We start from the raw sequence: 17661 nt of genomic DNA on the forward strand, positions 1-17661 counted from the left end.
TAAGTCAAACGCGTTGTGGACGATGAAACAAAGTAGACGTTGGCGTTATAGCGAGACCGGGCATCAAAAAAAAGAGCGATTTTGCAACCCTGGGATTCGTTACATATATGCCGCCAAGTGAGGACTCCTCAGCTAGGAATTAAAAAACTGCTCCAAGTCCTAGAGTGATCGTTTGGGATTCGAACCCAGTTTTCCTCTCCCCACGATGAAGATCGTCTCAGTTCGGCGCCGGCAAAAGTGTGCTTCAAGTTACTAATGAACTATCGAAGATATAGTACTTCATACAGTCAAGCGCGTTGTCGACGAAAATTCTGTAAACGAAATAGGTATTAGGAAAAATAAGATGGCCTAGATATTTGAAGTACTAGTCTTCGTCTGAGCGTGGAGGCAGATTTATTTCGTTCTTCGTTAATCGCTTTGAAGGGAAGTGTTTACCATACAGAAATTCATACCATCCACCTCAAACGTGCGCGTGCCGCTGGTTAACTCCACGATGTCTTCAAATATCGAGCTTTGAGAAAAAAGAGAGTTATGTTACCGTTGTGTACATAAATCTCTCGGGAGTCGAACCCGGCTCTCGCCCTCTCTATTTATACATTCACTAAGGTAGGCGTGGCATCCCGGTTTACCAATAGAGATATATTTAATGGAGTCAATCGTAGCATTTCGATGAGGAAGTTGAGATCCCTACAAAGGGAGGGAGGAAAGCGGGAACCCCCGAAAGGTAGGGAAGCATGATCTGCAATTTTCAGAGCTTGCAGCATACATACGATGGGCGAAAAAAACTCCCGGCTGTTTATCTGGCATTTGCTCTTGGGGATTCGAACCCCAGTTCTCATAGTACCCCCATGTTCCGCTCAACGGTGAGCACGTAAGTACTTTCCAGTGTACTGATTAGAGATGTTGTAAAACCTACCGAATATTCTTGAAGTATCGTTGAAACCAAGCTGTTGACAAAGCGCAGGAGTTGTTGCTATCACCACCGTGTGATCTCTCCACCTTGAACAGTGCAACAGAGGAAATCCATTACTGTACCCCTGCTGTTGCTAGAGAGTCGATCTTATCTTATCTTTAGGTGGTCTGTGCGCAAAAAGGTTCAAGAAATGATACAGATGCATGTTACAAGCAACGCAGGAGGGTATACGCGAGGTATACCAATATAATACACACAGCATTTTCATCAGAGCAACGGTTCATCATACAGCCCAAGTTCGTCTTCTTCGGTATCATCCCTGTAACCTAAATCAAGGTCATTACACGAAAACGCGCATATACTCGCGTGCTTACCCTCGTTTCCCTCTCCCTCTCACGCTGAACCCCCACTCCCCTTCGTGGACGTCGCACCCTTCTCTTTCGCCCCCAACGGCGCCTTCCCACCATAATCAACGCTACTGTACTCTTCCGTCTTCACCCCAGCACGACTATACCCAGACGGCGGCTCGTGCGGTTTCTGGACGTTATCCGAGTCTGGATCGACTCGATGGACGGTATGATCAGACGGAGGCGTGGCGTCTACTTCTTTGCTGTAAGTGTCGGACGTGTGCTTGACTTGTCCTTGGCTGGCCCATAGGGCGGATGAGCTGCGCAGTGAGCGACGAAGGAGAAGATGCTGAGGCTGAGGACGGCGGAGGGCGGCGACGCGGATGGACGAGAGCATTGCGAGGGTTTTTGGTGGGTGGTACTTTGCGTTATGGGATTGCAAAGTCTCAATGCGGGGCTTTTGTAATTGGCTTCGCGAAGCTTATGTGACATCATCATGTGCCTTTGCGCACGGCCCGTTCACACGTTCTTCCTTCCTCAGCGTCATATTCAACACCCAACCGCACATCAGTGTATGGTAAGCGGGACGGCCTTACCCTCGCTCGCATGTTTCTCACTGAGACTCTCAATCTATCTAGGATTTCGTATCTTGGAGCGGCTTCTCATTCCCATATTCTAACTTAACCTTGTTACTTATACTCTTCAGCCCAGAACATCTGACAGTCTGAGTTCTGAGCCATTGAATATACGTTCATCTGATCAAACGAAGGGCCAACCTGAAGCGCTGGGCGTTAGGAATGGTGGACATTGGATAGCGCAAAGCCACGAATATTATACCTCCGCCAGCACCAAACGGGCCCGGGTGCGTCTCAACTTTTACGTCGCAAACAACGCGCTTGACCTGCTAATTAATAGATCTTCGTTGGTAAACCGATAACACACGGTTACTTGAGACGATCCCCGTCTCAATCTCGGGGAGAGAACTGGGTTCGAATCCCAGGCGAAGAAATTGATGGCTGCCGTCTTTTTTAGCCTCTGCTTACTATTCTCAGGCTCTAGCTATAAGACCTTTCAGGCCAAACCCTTTTTTGTCCATACAACCCAAAGAGCTCTTTGAAGCCACGAAGCCCATTTCAGAGCTGGTATTTGTACAAATGCATGGATTGCGAGAGCCAGCTTCGCCTCTTCAATGCCAAGTCACCCTTTCATTGTTCAACGGTCCTGGGATCGTGGCACAAGCGCAGAATATTAGCTCCAGGTCCCAAGGTTAACAAAGGCTCGTCTCGTTTTATATTTCTTCCAATAAACAACGCGATTGACTTACTAGAAAGAAGATCTTTGTTAGTACACCGGTATTACACTCCCATACTGTACGTATGTGTGTAAATTGAGACGATCCTCGTCTCGGGGTGACGTCTGGGTTCGAATCCCAGACAAAGAATGTATCATGGGGTTGCTTTTGCTTTAGTCCTACCAACTACTCTCACAGAGGTGGATCCGACTGCGAGTTCAAAGGGATTTCCAAAACTCACTCGCTTTTTTTTCAAACACCTTTCTCCAGTTCTACAATCGGGGCGCAAGGCCAAGATATTCTCCTCCATTGGTAAGAGGTCCCAAGGCTAACAAAGGCCCCAAGGTGCAATTCGGTTTTTAACTTTCCTAATAAACACGAACGACTTACTACTAATAAATAGATCTTTGTTAGTACACCGGTACTACACTCTCATACTGAATGTACGTGAATTTCTTGAGACGAGAACTGGGTTCGAATCCCAGACAAAGAATATAAGTACGTAAATTAGCGCCTGATCTTTTGGTTTCTACTTACATTTCCCTGGTTATGTGAAAACGAACCAACTTACATGAAACTCTTTTTGGTTTGTCTGTACATCAAGGTTTGTCCTCGCTATATGTGCGCTGATCAACCTTTCGCACGGCCCATCGCACGTTATTCCTTGGTCAGCGACCCCGGTAACACCCAAACGCGCATCCGTGTTCCATATGAAATTGATCGACTATCATCAACTTCATATCGGAGTCTGACATCGGGAGACTACATCCGTGTATGGTAGGGTACTTAAAACTCATTCGCCTGTTTCTCGCCAAGGCTCTCAAATTATACAGGCTTTCGTATCGAACGGATTGCCATTTGGTTCGTATTCCTAAATGCCGCTTTCAAGTTAACCTTGTTACTTACATTCTCCAGTCCCAAAAATCTGATAATCTGGTTTATGTGTCGTTGAATGTACGTCCATCTGATCAAACGAAGGGCCAACTTGAAGCGCTGCCAGGCGTCTGGGATGGTGGGCACTGGGTAGCGCAAAGCTACGAATATTATGCCTCCTCCACTGGCACTATATGCTCCCAGGTGCGTCTCGATTGTTATGTATTTAACAACGCGCTTGACTGGCTAATAAATATATCTTCGTTAGTAAACCGGTAACACACGATAACTTGAGACGATCCGCGTCTCGGTCTCGGGGAGAAAACTGGGTTCGAATCCCAGACGAAGAAATGAATTTTATGTGTGTGGCCATTTCTTTTAGCCTCTGCTTACTATTCTCTTGCTAAAACCTTTCAGGCCGAACGCTTTTTCAACCATACAACCCAAAGAGCTTTGTGGTATAACTAGAAGAAACCCACTTCAGAGCTGACATTTGTAAATTGCGAGAGCCACTTCAAGGCCGAGTCAAAAGGGATATATCTTCAATACTTCGTCAAGCTATGAATTTTTTTCAAGCACTTCCTTCCGTTGTTAAAAGGTCCTGGGATCGTGGCACAAGGGCAGGATATTATCCTTCACTGGCGATAGGTCCTAACTTCAACAAAGGCTCGTCTCAATTTCTAATTTTCCTAATAGACAACGCGATTGACTTACCAACAAATAGATCTTTGTTAGTCCATCGGTACTACACACCCATACTGTATGTATGTATGTGGATTGAGACGATCCTCGTTTCGTGGTGAGTACTGGGTTCGAATCCCAGACAAAGAATAGATTTACAATGGAAGTGTGTTTTTCTTTTAGTCTCTACTAACCATTATCTCTGTGTATTCAAGAACATTCCAGGAAGCGTCGTTGAAGTGAAATCCGCCCCGTATATGCAATCGAACGAGAAGAGCATTGTGATACAAGCCACGATGCCCCCTTCGAAGACATATTTTGGAATACAGAGAGGTGGGTCCGACTCCGAGTTCAAAGGGATACATCCTCAAAACTCACTCTGATTATGCTTTTTTTTCAAACACCTCCGTGGGAGCAAGGCCAGGATATTATCCTCCACTGGACCACACTAGGTCCCAACGCTAACAAGGGCACCCAGTTGCATCTCGGCTTTTTATTTTCCTAATAAACATCACGATTGACTTTAGATCTTTTTTAGTGCACCTGTGCTACTGTATACTCACATTTCTCGGGACGAGAACTAGGTTTAAATCTTAGACAAGAAATATCGCTTTGATCGCTTTTGTTTTGGTTTCTACTTACTATAATTCAAACTGAACCGGCGTGTTACCCTGAAACCAACAAAATCGCGTTCTCAAAATGACCCCCAATTCCTTACTACGCACCCCCTTAATCTCAGCCTCCATTCATCCTTTCCTATTCCAAAAAAAACGCTGATCGCAACCTTGTGCAGCCGCAAAGATCCTCGAGACAACACACCATCCAGTCGTTCCCATTCTTCCCGATTGGAAAGTAGGGGGTGAGCATCCACATTAGTCTCAATGTTCAAATTTCGAAAGCATTAGTGAGAGGAAAGAGGTCGAGCTCCCCACAAGTCTCGTTTAACCATAGTGATATAGTGACTTGATGTAGTGCTTAAGGCCTATGCGTCACGAAGTACTTGACGATTTCTATGACAATTGAATGAATCATCCAGTCAAATTCGTAATCGTACAGAATCAAAGTGTGTACGGTCGACTATTTTCGCTATTTTAGCGCGATTTTGAACAGAAACAAGTCACTTACTGTTTGTCGAAATATCAAACTCAACAGGTGTATTTTCCCGCAACCAAGTAAATTGCGCTCGAGTAGCCTCCTCAAACTGCTGTCTCTGCGCAATTTCTGGCAGTCGCATACCGATTTGAAAAATAAGAACCACGACCCTCCGCAGACGCGAAAAGTTCCGAAACAACACATGGTCCAGCCGTCCCCATGGCTGCTCTTGAGGGGATGAAAGGTCCGTAGGCACGTCCATTTCGATGTCTAGAACCTCTAAAACATTGTTGCGAGGGAACAGGTCAAGTTCGTTGCACAAACTCTGCAGATGGTGTTCGTTGAACCACATCATATTGAACACCACCTTCAAGGTCGTCAGCGTCGAAAAGGCGCTGACGGTGATCCACCCCGCCAAGCCGCGACACCCCTCCGGTGTGTTTGCCTTGTAGACGAATCTCTCCATTTCGCCTGCCTCTTTGACTATATCCTCAATGACTTTCACGTCTTGTACATAATTGCAGTAGACGGCCAACATCTTGAGCCGGTCAAATTTAATGGTGGGGTTGCCATCGCTGCCGCGAAAGTGAATGAGTGCTGATGCATACCGATGGGAATCAACACCTTGAACTATGAATGAGTGCAGCTGGGGAATCGGATGTGATGGAACTTCGAGGAAACCAACGGTTCCGTCCACACTTTTGTAGTCTGCCATCTCCTCGATAGTCAGAATTGAAAGATTGATGCAAGATCGAAATGTTGCGAAAGGAAGCATGAACCGAGAAATGTTCAACTCGGTCAAAGTAGGAGAATAGATGAGTTCAAGAATTGGTTTTCGTAGGGAGGGGTGGAGAGCATTCCAAGATGCATAAGAAATGTACGATGTGGTTTCATCAACCCCCACAATCTGCAAGCTTTGCAGGAATTGCACTTGTGAAAGAGTCAGGATATTATCGGCATAAGCGTTCGGCCCGTTTGGATCCCAATTGTCAAGGGACCGGTTGAGGTGCAGCTTGAGCTCCCGAATGTAGAGTGCGATGTCTGGATTGTAACGAAGAAGCCGACTAAGGTTCTTCAACGACGAGGGACCTCGCGGACTAAGATCGATAGATTGGAAAAGACGTTTGCGACAAAGTGGAAGGAGTGCGTGACAAGTTTCGGAGACGGCTGTTAGCGCATCGATGTCGTTCTCCAGATCGTCGATTATGTGTTCAATGATTTCTATTGGAAAGACCGAGAGCTTGGAAGGATACTCCATGGAACGTATCGAGCTGGTTTTGCAAGTGACACCGAGGCCGTTTGAATCAAGTTTGAAGATGTGGAAGTGTGGAAGGGACAGCGCTGCACTTGCTGCTCTTTCGACTCTCAATCATCTCTTTTTACACTCCGCCATCACTCCGCAATCGGATTGCCGGCCATCTACGAATGGGAGAGGGCTCAGTTCCTTCACAGTGTTCACGTTTTATCTGCAGTGGCAACTCACGTTGCCGTTCACCCAGCTTCCCGTCATGTACACCTACCTTGGATGACCACTAGCACCACAACTACAAGGGTGCGGTCAGTCGCTTGCACACCGATTTGAATTTTTGTGGACCAGTCTTTCGCCGAATAATGACGAGCCTGAGATCTGACAGTGAAACGTGCGAAGCCAGGGCGAATGACAGCTGGAGGATTGCGTGATTGTGAGTGTTACTTTTCTATTCACCTCCGAGTCTTCGCTTTCATATCGCTGTCGGAGAATACCTGCAGTCATGACGCCCGTCGTGTAGCACCCCCAGCTAGTCGGTGAATAGGTGACTTGGGGCCGTAACTCACTGGAAAGGCTCAGCGCAACTTGCAAGTCAGTCCTTTCTCAACCCTTCAAGGAGGCTCTACAATTCACCTTTGATGATCTCACATTAAAGTCATGCCTGCGATTGGCGGACTTCAATTGACGCTAACAAATCTGCACATGCAGCGAGAGGTGGTGGGGAAGAAGGTGGGATTCCGTGACAATGGGGATTGGCTCCGAATGATTGGGGGGCACTGTGAAGAAATGTGTTCGCTTGCAGTTATCGTTTTGCGGGATTGTACTTGACGAGGACGAGGACGGGTAATAGTATGCCTTGTCGGTCTTGTTGCACTCTTAAAAGCCCACCAGGACAGTATTTCTATTACCTTTCTCGGTCAACACCAATCTACACGCAGTAGATTGAACCTGGTCTATTATCCCATCCATGATGGTAAGCCCCGTCTTTCCTCCTCTCTCCCCTCGACATTCACGCATGACCACCGCCAGGCACTCTTTCCCTTCCCCCAACGGCGCAGAGGTTAGAGGGGACCACAACAAATTCCTCCCATTTGGCAAGCTCGGAGAATTTATCTGTACAAGCTTCCTCCGAATCGGGATATACATTACACTCGGATGGGTGGTGACTTTCGCGAACCTGTTTTCGGTCTTGAAACTTCTGAGTCCGCCTGCATCCTTCCGTCTTTTCTCTCAGTGACTCTGGAATTCTTAGGCACTCACGCGTAGTCTCAATAACATGGTATAATTCAGTATAAAGGATCATGAAATGGACGACGCAGAAGGCAACAATGCAATTGAGTGGTGACGCTGATGCCTACAGGCTACAGAACGACGAGTTTAACTCCGAAGTTGCCATTGTAGGCGCATTTCTGTGGCGCGGTTGTGCGCCAACCATCACCATGTTGATAGCTTATTGTTACTTCCCACCAGGGAACAAATGAGATTCTCTGCTCCCCTATGATTCCAGTTCTATGTATGTGTCGGGAGTTTTTAGTTTTCCCAATTCTCACTGGATGGGGAGCTTGCTTGAAGAAGGTTCACCTCTTCTCAAATTATCTCGCCGATTAATCTTTGTTCTGGGAAACTGAATGTAATTTTGCCAGAATCTAGACTGTTGGGGATCGCACACCCAGTACAAGGTGAATGAATGCACAGCGCCTATTTTACAAATCAAAGGAAACTACAAAACATAAATCGCCCACAGACGGCAACTTGATCTTTGTGTGCACAGAGGCCGCTGACGTGTGTGATAATATATTGAGCACACAATCCAAGAAAAGATCAAGGCATCGAAACTTGTGGTAATGTTGTTTTAAAAAAGGATGTGGTTGTTATTACATGTGAGTCATCTGTCCTAAAAAGTGCATGGTAACTAAACTAATAAAATGCGACCGTCCAGACAAACAGGCTTCTATACAATTAAAGCCTGTGCGATAAGATAACTATCATCACTTCAATATAAGGATGGTTCTGAAAGTGCAAAATCAGAGTTGACCCCGATCATCCTGATAGACGTACCCGTTGGATAATCGGCAGGTCGTTTCCCTCTTTGATTGGAAACCATCTGCATCTGCGAGCCGACTCGCGGTTGTAGGATCCGGTTTCGTCACCATCCTCTCCACTGCGATTGGATCTTTAGATCCATCCACCTGAAACCACCAATCATCGTCTGAAAACTTCTTGATCCCACCCTGTATCTGAGAGATGGACTCGCCAAAATCAATGATCACTGCACGCTTCGGACCAACCAGGATATTTCCGCGATTGATGTCTCTATGAACAACGCCTAGCTCGTTCAGTTTGACCGCAGCCGCGATGAGAGTGCTGACATGCCGTGGCGCGATGGTCCTGATATCTCCTAGACCAGAAACACTTGTAACGTCTGGAATATATTCGAGAAGAATGACGCGAGCAATAATAGCTCGAGTTTCATCGAGGATTAGATCGCCAGAGTCATAGAATATAGGCACGGTGGAGCCAGAAAGGGAAGAGCCCGCCAGAATGTGGTATGCGTCGACCTCTCGCGTCCAGCTATCTATTGCCCTCCCGTACATGTTTAGTTCAACATTCACCTCGTAATCCACGCAGTCGCAATGCCAGTCCCTGTGGCAATCAGGATGAACCTTGCGATGTTCTGTTACTGCTATCTCCTTCTCCAAGGTCCAAGGATGCTCTGCCTGCAAGAGGGAGCCGTCGTCCGATGAGTATGTAGCTTCACGTTCTTCGAGGTAGCGAGGATCATATATCTTCAAGATGGCTAAAGAATTGAGAAGGAACGGATGGCTGGGCAGGGGCGAGAGAATGCGAACAACCAAGACTTGGCTAGTTGTAAACGGGGTAAAAACCTTCTCAACAACGACGGTAAGATGGTAGAGTTTCGATGTGGTGATGTTCAAGGTTGATCCTGGCCGGTATAAAGCGGGGACGTCTGCCATGGTCAAGGAAGTAAATGATAGCGTACTTGAACGTCGGACCTTGAGATTCGGAAGCGTGAGTCAGCGGTCACAGAAGTTACCTTTTTTGGAAGGCGAACGTTATGAATGTCAATGTGACAACTTCAACTTGAGAAAGGACCTCGTTATATTTTGACGGAATAAGGCGAAGCTAGATTGAGCCAAGAGGCTCCGTCTTGAACTTTGTGCCAGGAGGTTTTGTCGAGGCTCAAAATTCCTTCGCGCCCAATTCGCCCCAGCGCTTTGCTTATTAAATACTACTAGGATGTCCAGTTACATCTCCGGGGACCGGTTAAGGGGTTCAGGTGAAGAATAAGGAGGGTAATTATCCGCTCGCAAGACCTCCTAGACCTTGCTATTTCCTTTCATTATTGCCGCCCCTATGGCCCCATAGACATCCCTACCCCATTTTCTCGGAAATCTTGCGGAAATCATGTGCATCTGCGAGCCGATTTGCAGTTGTAGGATCCGGTTGTGTCACCATCCTCTTCACTGCGATTAGATCTTTAGATTCATCCACCTGACACCACCAATCATCGTCTGAAAACTTCTTGATCCCACCCTGTGTCTGAGAGGTGGACTCGCCAAAATCAATGATCACTGCGCGCTTCGAACCAATCAAGATGTTTCCTCGATTTATGTCCCAATGAATTACTCCTAGCTCGTTAAATTTCACCGCGGTCGCGACGAGGGTGCGGATATGCCATGGTGTGATGACACTGATGTCTCCTAGACTAGAGACGCTTGTAACATCTGGAATATATTCCAGAAGAATAACGCGGGGGATATAAGCTCGAGTTTCATCAAGAATCAGATCGCCATCCTCGTAGAATGTAGGCACGGTGAAGCCCGAAAGGGAAGAAGTCGCTAAGATGTGGTATGCGTCGACCTCTCGCGTCCAGCTATCGCTTGCCCTCCTGCACAAATGTACTTCAAAATCCACCTCGTAATCCACGTCGTCGCAATACCAGCAGTCGGGATGAGCTTTGAGATGTTCCACTGCTTCTACCTCCTTATCTAGTTCCTACCTTCCCCCTTTCCGCTCCCCTTTTCCTCCCCGCTCACCCCCCCCACCCCTCCCTTCTGCTTCCCTCCCTTTCTTTTAACTTTTTCTTTCTTTTTCTTTTTTCACTCCCTCTTTTCACATTCACTTTCCACTACATACATTAACACTACATTAAATCGGCCATCATATCTTACCTACATCTAAACTACATTACAGGCCACCGCTGCCATACTGCACATCGCGCGTCGCATTTGCAGACCCACTCTCTCGGATTAGTAGACCCCCGCTTATAGTTTGGACTCGCACGTAGATAGTCTATGTATGTAAATTCCGGCATAGGGCTTCGCCCAATGGAATAGAATGGAACGAAAAAAAAAAAAACCTCCTTATCCAGGGTCCAAGGACGCTCTTTCCGCAAGAGGGAGCCGTCTGATGAGTATGTGGCTTCACGACCTTCGAGGTATCGAGGATCATATATCTTCAAAATGGCTAGACAGTTGAGAAGGGACGGATGGTTGGGTAGGGGCGAGAGAACGCGAACAACCAAGACCTGACTAGTTGTGAACGGAGTGAAGACCTTCTCGACAACGACGGTCAAAATATAGAGTTTCGATGTCGTGATATTCAAGGTCGATCCTGACCGGTACAAAGTAGGGACGTTCGTTATGGTCAAGCGGATATAAAATGGCCAATCCCTGACCAAAAGTGAGTCAGCGGTCACGAAACGTCACCTTTACCTATGCCCCTATGGCTCGATAGGTATATCAATATTGTAATTCATCATAAACCTGGTTATTCACATCCGAGCTTTTCACTACTCGGCTTCAATCAGCGAGGGCGGTTGGGGGACAGCGGACATATGGAAAGCAGAACTGGAGCGACACAGGCTGCACCTAATTACAATAAGCTTGCAGACAATCGAACTGAGATGACACAACTGCGGCGGAAACGATGGAATCAAGCGCGATAAAGACAGGTGGCTTGTGCATGAAGGTAGGAATGACTGGTTTTGATCACGGCGTCAGGTTCCAAGAAAAGGAAGACCACAAAAGCTGAGAGTCCGTTAAAATCGATGAGTTTGTCAGGTTCCACCGTGAGGAGAATGCCATCTTGCGATGCTGACGCTAACAACCAGAAATGACAGCGGCAGCAGCAGGTGGGCCTGACTGGCCATGGAACACGGCTTAACTGACGGGCGCCGATGGACATAACCAATGACTCGTGAACCCCATATTTGACCTGGCGAGACAGGGCTTGACCACCATGAGATAGTAGGTGATGATGGTTGAGGTGTTGGTAAGCACGCAGGCCTACGACCCACCGACTCCCGCCGACGCGTTCCTAATATCAACCGCATGGCCTGACCCGACGAGCACGGCCTCATGCCAAATCAACGTGTGGGTTGTGGGGGTGATACTGGAGAATGTGAAATAGCCGATGGAAACGGATAAGTTAGCGGATTCAAGGACGGCCAGAACTGAAGACTTGGGAGAAGACTGTCAATCCTACTGTTGAATCCTGAGTAAGATCCCCAACGAGAAGGCTTCTGAGATTGGGAGGTGATTATAGCTAGTTACAGGCGGGTTCGTCGGGTCATTGTAACTGAGTTTGCAGTGACAATATGTAAGTACGAGTGGTGAAAGCGGAAATAGGAGGTCCCAAGCTTCGCGTGAAACTTGGACGGCAAAACCCCCAATGAGGATCACGGCTGAGCTTGCGCCAAGAAGAGGTTAACAGCTGAGCCCAACCCATGAGGAGCGGTGGGCTTGAGTCGAACAGATGACGTGAAGCGCAAGCGACAACTGAAAGCCAAGGCTAGTGTGATGAGCTGTCCGATGAGCACCGATGGGCTCAAAGAAGCCTGGGCGTAGCCCAGACCAGCGGAATGGAAGGGTCTGAATGTTCGTCAACCACGACCGAGATCACGGCATGGCCACAGATGTGAGGTGGGAAGATGGATAAAATCCTCAAGCCCCGAGTGAAAGTGGCTATAGCGTGGGCAGTTACAGTTGTGTTTGTGAGGGTGGTTGTACCTGTGATTTCAATGATTATTGCTGCATTTGCGCAGGTGATTATGGTAGAGGCTGTAGGTTGTCTGTGATATAGAATATCGGCGCAGGCGGGTCGGTGGGTTGACACGCGCAACCAAGAGTGTCTGGTCGGGATCGCTAATAAGAATAAGTTGCAAAATCGAAAGGGGATGGGTCGCGATATTCGTGCGTAGCAAGGAACAGGATGGCAGTGAGACGCTGCAGCAATGGGAATTCCGCTAGTCGCCCCAGCCCACAGAGAGGGAGCCAACATCTTGCAATTTCAGTGTCGTCACGGATTTCTGTAGCAATAGATGGATACGTCAGCGACCTAAAGCCAAGCAAGACAACAAACGACGCACAGGGCTGGAAATAGCGTCTTCCCCCTCTTCTTCCGACACTGGTGTCCCACTTTGAGAGGATTTTCTCTCCCTCTGCCGTCCGCGGTTTGTCACTTCCTTCGGGGTGAATCCGACCCATCTGACGTTCAAGATGGGGTTAGGCTTCGGCTGGTCTGTAATCACAGCCGAAGGCGTGTGCGACGGAGAGGCCGAGCGCGATCTCAAAGAAAATCCTCGTCCATGTCGCCTGCCGTTGCGGTGGTGGTTCTGGTATCGATGGTCGGTATTGTTTGAGTTATAGTAGTACCCAGACACGTCACTTCTTGACGGTGACCGGGATATGCTATCATGTGCTTCCGGCTCCGGTATAATTTGGTTATGGAGATTGAAAGGAAGCTGAGAGCCCACATTGACCATTTTCCTGATGAATGCACGTGTGATTTTGACAACACGTGTAGATTTCGAAGACAACCAACTTACCCTTCCTTTGCGCGAACAATGAGCCCTAGACGTTCTCGCAACTTCCGCTGATCGGCTTGCAACTGGAGAAGCGCATCTGAACTGTGAAATTTGGGTGAGCGAGCGACGACCAATGGTCGTATGATACATACTAGGATACGTTTGGTTCCTCTTGACTTGGAATGAGGTGCGTTGACTCGTCGACCTGGTTGACGTCGTTCCCGTCGTCGACGATGCAACAGCAGAAGATGCGCTTGAGGGCGACGAGCGCCATGTAGAAATGTCGACGACGTCGAGTCAAAGGCGATGTTTGATTTTTTCCTATTGTTGAATTGTTTGGTCGGACCAAGCTGCGTACAAACAACCCCTTCATTGCAACCACAATGTGGCTTGAACGAAACTCACTCTTTGCTTTACTCTGGCCAAGGTTTGAGGGCCAAATACAATCGAGCGCGACCCAAGTCTATGTGCCCGACATCATTGCTGAACGCCCAAATAAATTAATCGCCAGCAATTTTCATTCCGCTGAAATAATGTTTTGATCGCGAAAAGTCCCTTTGCCTCCTTCGAAGTCTCCACCCCTTCGTCTCGCAAAATCACCGAAGGGTAAGTACATAATATCGTAGAATCTATTCCTGAACTCTCAGAAGTCAGAATAAACACAGATGGGCGCACACCACTGATATCATTCAAGATCAATGTCAGCACGTCGCGCTCGTCTCAGGATGACACTTCGCGTTCTTCATTATCCCATGTCGCCCGAATCCCCAGCTCCAGGCCTGATAGTCGAAACCTCTTCACTAATTTGTCCTGCCCCGGCTCGAAGCAATCGTGATTGTTTCAAGACGACAGCATGGGTGATGTCACCCATACCGAAGTTAAATGTTACGTCCCTCGGCACATCACATTTCAACTATCAACCCTTTATTACTTCTGCTACATTTTATGAAGGGCCCCTGGTTAGTTTTTTCTAGGCATTTCAATGTATTTACTTGCATTGAGACGATTTCATTATCTATAAACAGGCTGCTCAGTCCAACCTTAGCTTTCTCCTCCGAATTAGGCGGATCTCCAACAAAGCCCTCGTATCCCAATCACTTCGTCGAAGGGCAATAAGATTCATGTCATTCGTCTCAAGGCGATAAAGCGGGATCTTCAAATCCCAAGTATTCCACAGCGTGGTTTCTCGCTCCGATGCATCCGTTTCTGTCCGCGTTCACACGAAGTCTTAATATCAAAAAGGCCCTATCCGAGTTGATGGCACTATAGGTATCTATGGAGTTCTTCTCTTAACAGAAAAAAAGACCCCCTTGGAAACTGCGTAATACTGAAATCGCACGATCTACGTGTATGTCTACCGCAGTATCATGATGGCCAGGGATCCCGACCGCCCAAAAACTTTATGGTGAAGCTCTCAGGCCGATCTCCATATCTTGCAAACTGAAAATGTAATGAGGGCCCTCCAACCTTGATTCGGTATGCTCTCGTTTGATGGGAAATACATCCACTGAAGGATCTATCTGTTGTTATCTAGTGATCCTTTTTTGGGGCTAAGTAGCGCGGGGAGATACCATGAAACTACGGCCAGCTACTGCTTTACGAACGTCTCCTTATAGATACAGGCGAGTTGCGTTTTACCCTCCCCGACTTTCCATCTCATGCGGTGTACGTTCTGAAGCGGCAATACGTGATCGGACGCACCCATATTTCAACTGACCCTTCGACTTTGTGTCCGTCAAGCTCCCAATAAGTCGAAGGGCGATCGTTCGCCGCCAAACTTTGAAAACCTATTTACACGCGTTCTCTACGAAATATGGGCGTCACTTCAACTCATTGCCATGAATGTGGATTTCACATGCCCGCCAGATACGGCTACCAGAGATCATGTGTGATCTTGCGCGCTCAGATCGCGCCGTGTTCAGGCCAAGTGTCCCATTGGCACTCCCAGGTCGACACGCGGCCTCCTCGCCGTAGAACCTTTCAAGGAAATCCTCCACACCAGACTCGATTTGGTACATCTTCGCCTTCTTCCGAGCATTCACGCGCTGAAGGGTCTATTTCCTTTTATCCAGCAAAGGGTGGTTCTAGTTCAACACGGCCTTCTCGAGTCTTAGCTATCAGTTTATGTGACGGAAATGCATTCAAGAACATCAGAATTTGATTGGAAAGGAAAGTCTACGAGTCTGATTTGGACTTACGTTGCCTCTCGACCGGAACTTACAAGTCTTCTCAGGTTTCCTACCACAGATTCTGTTTACTAGGCGTTCTCTTTTAGAGCTCGCTCGCTCTGAAGTGCCGATTTAGATTCAGTCGTTGCGACTTTCTTCACTTGGGCATATAGAAATCTTCACTTAGTGCGGTGGGGGCTCGGCCAATACTTATTTGACGGCATCAGATGCCCTCTGAAAGGGGGTTCAATCACAAGGCGGTACATCCATTTCGGCTTGCCTTGTGTAATACTCTTGACGCGCTCTAGAAATCAGGCTTGTTTGTTCTCAAGCGCCCATGTCCCCGATTCGCTTTCCCTGACCCTTTTGAAATTGCCTATTTAGACTCTCGAGGCCGCGGATTCAATGTTTTCATCAACCTCGAAGCAAGATTGACTGAGAACTCCGGACCACATTGAATATATTGATATTCAATTTTATGGTCCAATGCGGAGAAGTTTTCTATTTTCGCTAGGTTCTCAAGATCACACATTCGGAAACTCAGCGCGCTCGAGCCCTCAGCTTCGAATCCGAACCGCAGGTCGGTACCTTCACTTGAAGAGGTGTCCTAAACTCTTTCTCAAAGCTTCTAACCTGCTGAACACATTGAGTCAAATATGGTTCCGATAGTATGACTCCCGGACTCCCTTCAACTTAAGTGCGAGGCTAACGCCTTATAAACAGTAGACATGTGCTGCTATACGTTGCCCTTGATTGGGGAAGGACGGATGGCCTCATAGCTTTTTTCTTTCGTCGACCGACTTGAGGTAATTTCTCATGTCTACCGAAATGCAACACGAAACGTGGAAATCACAAGTTCACTGTTCAAAACGGCTGGACGCAGACTGCAGCATCTGGGATTCGGTCTTGGCACGCTCCGCTGCACAGGGCCCACTTCTTTGAATTGGGCATAGACTGGGACCGTCGCACCTTGGTATCCTCCGTGCTTCTACTCGCTTCCGCCACCATTGAGGCTCACGAAAAGACGTAGGGCGCTGAAAGGTTCTGGAGAATCGACGGTGACGTCTCGAGCACTCTTCGGACCTTGTATCGTTGGTTATTCTACGCGGCAGAATGGAAGTTACTATCTGTTCAGGTCAAGCATATCCTGGATTCCATCAATGGAAATTTGTTGAAGTCAGTGCCAGATATCATTCCTCCGAGATAATTATTCATTTGTGAAGCTACCAGGCCGGACTAATCGCTGACTGTTGTCAAGGTCTTACTGTAGGTTGTCAATTATGACCCTTAGAGCTTGGTGCTATCACAAGAAGACACACCGCACGACAACGGTAGCGTTTTGAAAGGCGATGCTCCTCTGATAAATTAATTTATGTTCACCCTTCATCCAGATAAAATGACTCCGTAAAAATCGTGAACCACACCTGTCATATGTAAACTTTCGTCGAGTTGCTGTGTATCCCACATACCCTGTAGATTGTTTCACGTCGTAGCTATCCTGATTGTTCCCAAGATCAAATCCTCCGCCACTGCTTTACAACTGCTCAATCTGGAGGCTGTAGCTGGCGCCCGCGGCATTGAGTACACGTCACGGCGTCTCCGTTTATTGCTCTGCTAATTACGGCTGGAATTGAGAATTTGGGTTACAAATTTTAAGCAAAATAGGTTCCGATGAAGTCCGAGGCTGATAGCCCTTCCACGTGCTTTGTGACAGAACGCGTTTTCCCCATCAATTCGGAACTGGGGGCTGTGCCCTACCCGGAAATCATAAGCATCTGACATAAACAATCAAAGGTATGGATTTCTGGAAGACAGCACCGAAGTGCACAATATAAGTTACCTATCGGTCCAAATCGCGAGTCCGAATGCCTGGCAATGAGCTGCGGCCCGCGGGTGCTCAATTGGCATTTTTTAAGTCACCAGGAAAAACAATTTCGTATTCTCGAATTTCTCTTCCGCCGGCAGCTCCCGGGCGTGAGCAAGTTATCAGCGCTCATCACGCTAAATCATGATGGAAGCGTGTCGTTATGCACCACCTGACGATTTGCCGAGAAAGCGACCATGTGGAACCACTATTCCGGCTTTCTAATACAGCCTCAATTGTGGAGTGGTCTTTCTGGTGGTTCCTGAAGTTACAGTTGGACGCTCTTGGACACTGCTTTATTCAAAATTTCAAATGTCTTGTGTGAACAGTCCAGGTTTATAATTTCGCGCGATG

The 17661-nt window shown here is 47.6% G+C and overlaps 6 protein-coding genes across 6 annotated transcripts; all 6 read right to left on the reverse strand.

The window, feature by feature from the left end:
• Positions 1 to 1180: 1180 nt before the first annotated feature.
• Positions 1181 to 1657, reverse strand: LACBIDRAFT_321386 (uncharacterized protein; the record flags this gene model as incomplete). Its single annotated transcript, XM_001874327.1, has 2 exons — positions 1181 to 1232; positions 1311 to 1657. The coding sequence occupies 2 exons, from the start codon at positions 1655 to 1657 to the stop codon at positions 1181 to 1183; spliced, it is 399 nt and encodes a 132-aa protein (XP_001874362.1).
• A 354-nt stretch (positions 1658 to 2011) lies between these two features.
• On the reverse strand, positions 2012 to 4302 carry LACBIDRAFT_321387 (uncharacterized protein; the record flags this gene model as incomplete). Its single annotated transcript, XM_001874328.1, has 10 exons — positions 2012 to 2164; positions 2203 to 2319; positions 2585 to 2737; positions 2793 to 2879; positions 3089 to 3094; positions 3123 to 3275; positions 3458 to 3670; positions 3818 to 3888; positions 4139 to 4169; positions 4300 to 4302. 10 exons carry the CDS (start codon positions 4300 to 4302, stop codon positions 2012 to 2014), a joined length of 987 nt encoding a protein of 328 aa, XP_001874363.1.
• A 744-nt stretch (positions 4303 to 5046) lies between these two features.
• Positions 5047 to 6455, reverse strand: LACBIDRAFT_321388 (uncharacterized protein; the record flags this gene model as incomplete). The annotated part of the gene is made up of 2 exons (XM_001874329.1): positions 5047 to 5087; positions 5231 to 6455. 2 exons carry the CDS (start codon positions 6453 to 6455, stop codon positions 5047 to 5049), a joined length of 1266 nt encoding a protein of 421 aa, XP_001874364.1.
• A 1942-nt stretch (positions 6456 to 8397) lies between these two features.
• On the reverse strand, positions 8398 to 9421 carry LACBIDRAFT_321389 (uncharacterized protein; the record flags this gene model as incomplete). The annotated part of the gene is made up of 2 exons (XM_001874330.1): positions 8398 to 8428; positions 8505 to 9421. 2 exons carry the CDS (start codon positions 9419 to 9421, stop codon positions 8398 to 8400), a joined length of 948 nt encoding a protein of 315 aa, XP_001874365.1.
• Positions 9422 to 9839: 418 nt separating this feature from the next.
• LACBIDRAFT_321390 (uncharacterized protein) lies at positions 9840 to 11619 on the reverse strand (the record flags this gene model as incomplete). Its single annotated transcript, XM_001874331.1, has 6 exons — positions 9840 to 10463; positions 10605 to 10611; positions 10640 to 10645; positions 10709 to 11140; positions 11183 to 11190; positions 11575 to 11619. 6 exons carry the CDS (start codon positions 11617 to 11619, stop codon positions 9840 to 9842), a joined length of 1122 nt encoding a protein of 373 aa, XP_001874366.1.
• A 1095-nt stretch (positions 11620 to 12714) lies between these two features.
• LACBIDRAFT_321391 (uncharacterized protein) lies at positions 12715 to 13549 on the reverse strand (the record flags this gene model as incomplete). The annotated part of the gene is made up of 4 exons (XM_001874332.1): positions 12715 to 12777; positions 12838 to 13237; positions 13297 to 13377; positions 13428 to 13549. 4 exons carry the CDS (start codon positions 13547 to 13549, stop codon positions 12715 to 12717), a joined length of 666 nt encoding a protein of 221 aa, XP_001874367.1.
• Between the last annotated feature and the right edge of the window lie 4112 nt (positions 13550 to 17661).

Source organism: Laccaria bicolor, genomic scaffold (genome assembly GCF_000143565.1).
Source record: "Laccaria bicolor S238N-H82 LACBIscaffold_1 genomic scaffold, whole genome shotgun sequence".
Lineage (NCBI taxonomy): Eukaryota > Fungi > Basidiomycota > Agaricomycetes > Agaricales > Hydnangiaceae > Laccaria > Laccaria bicolor.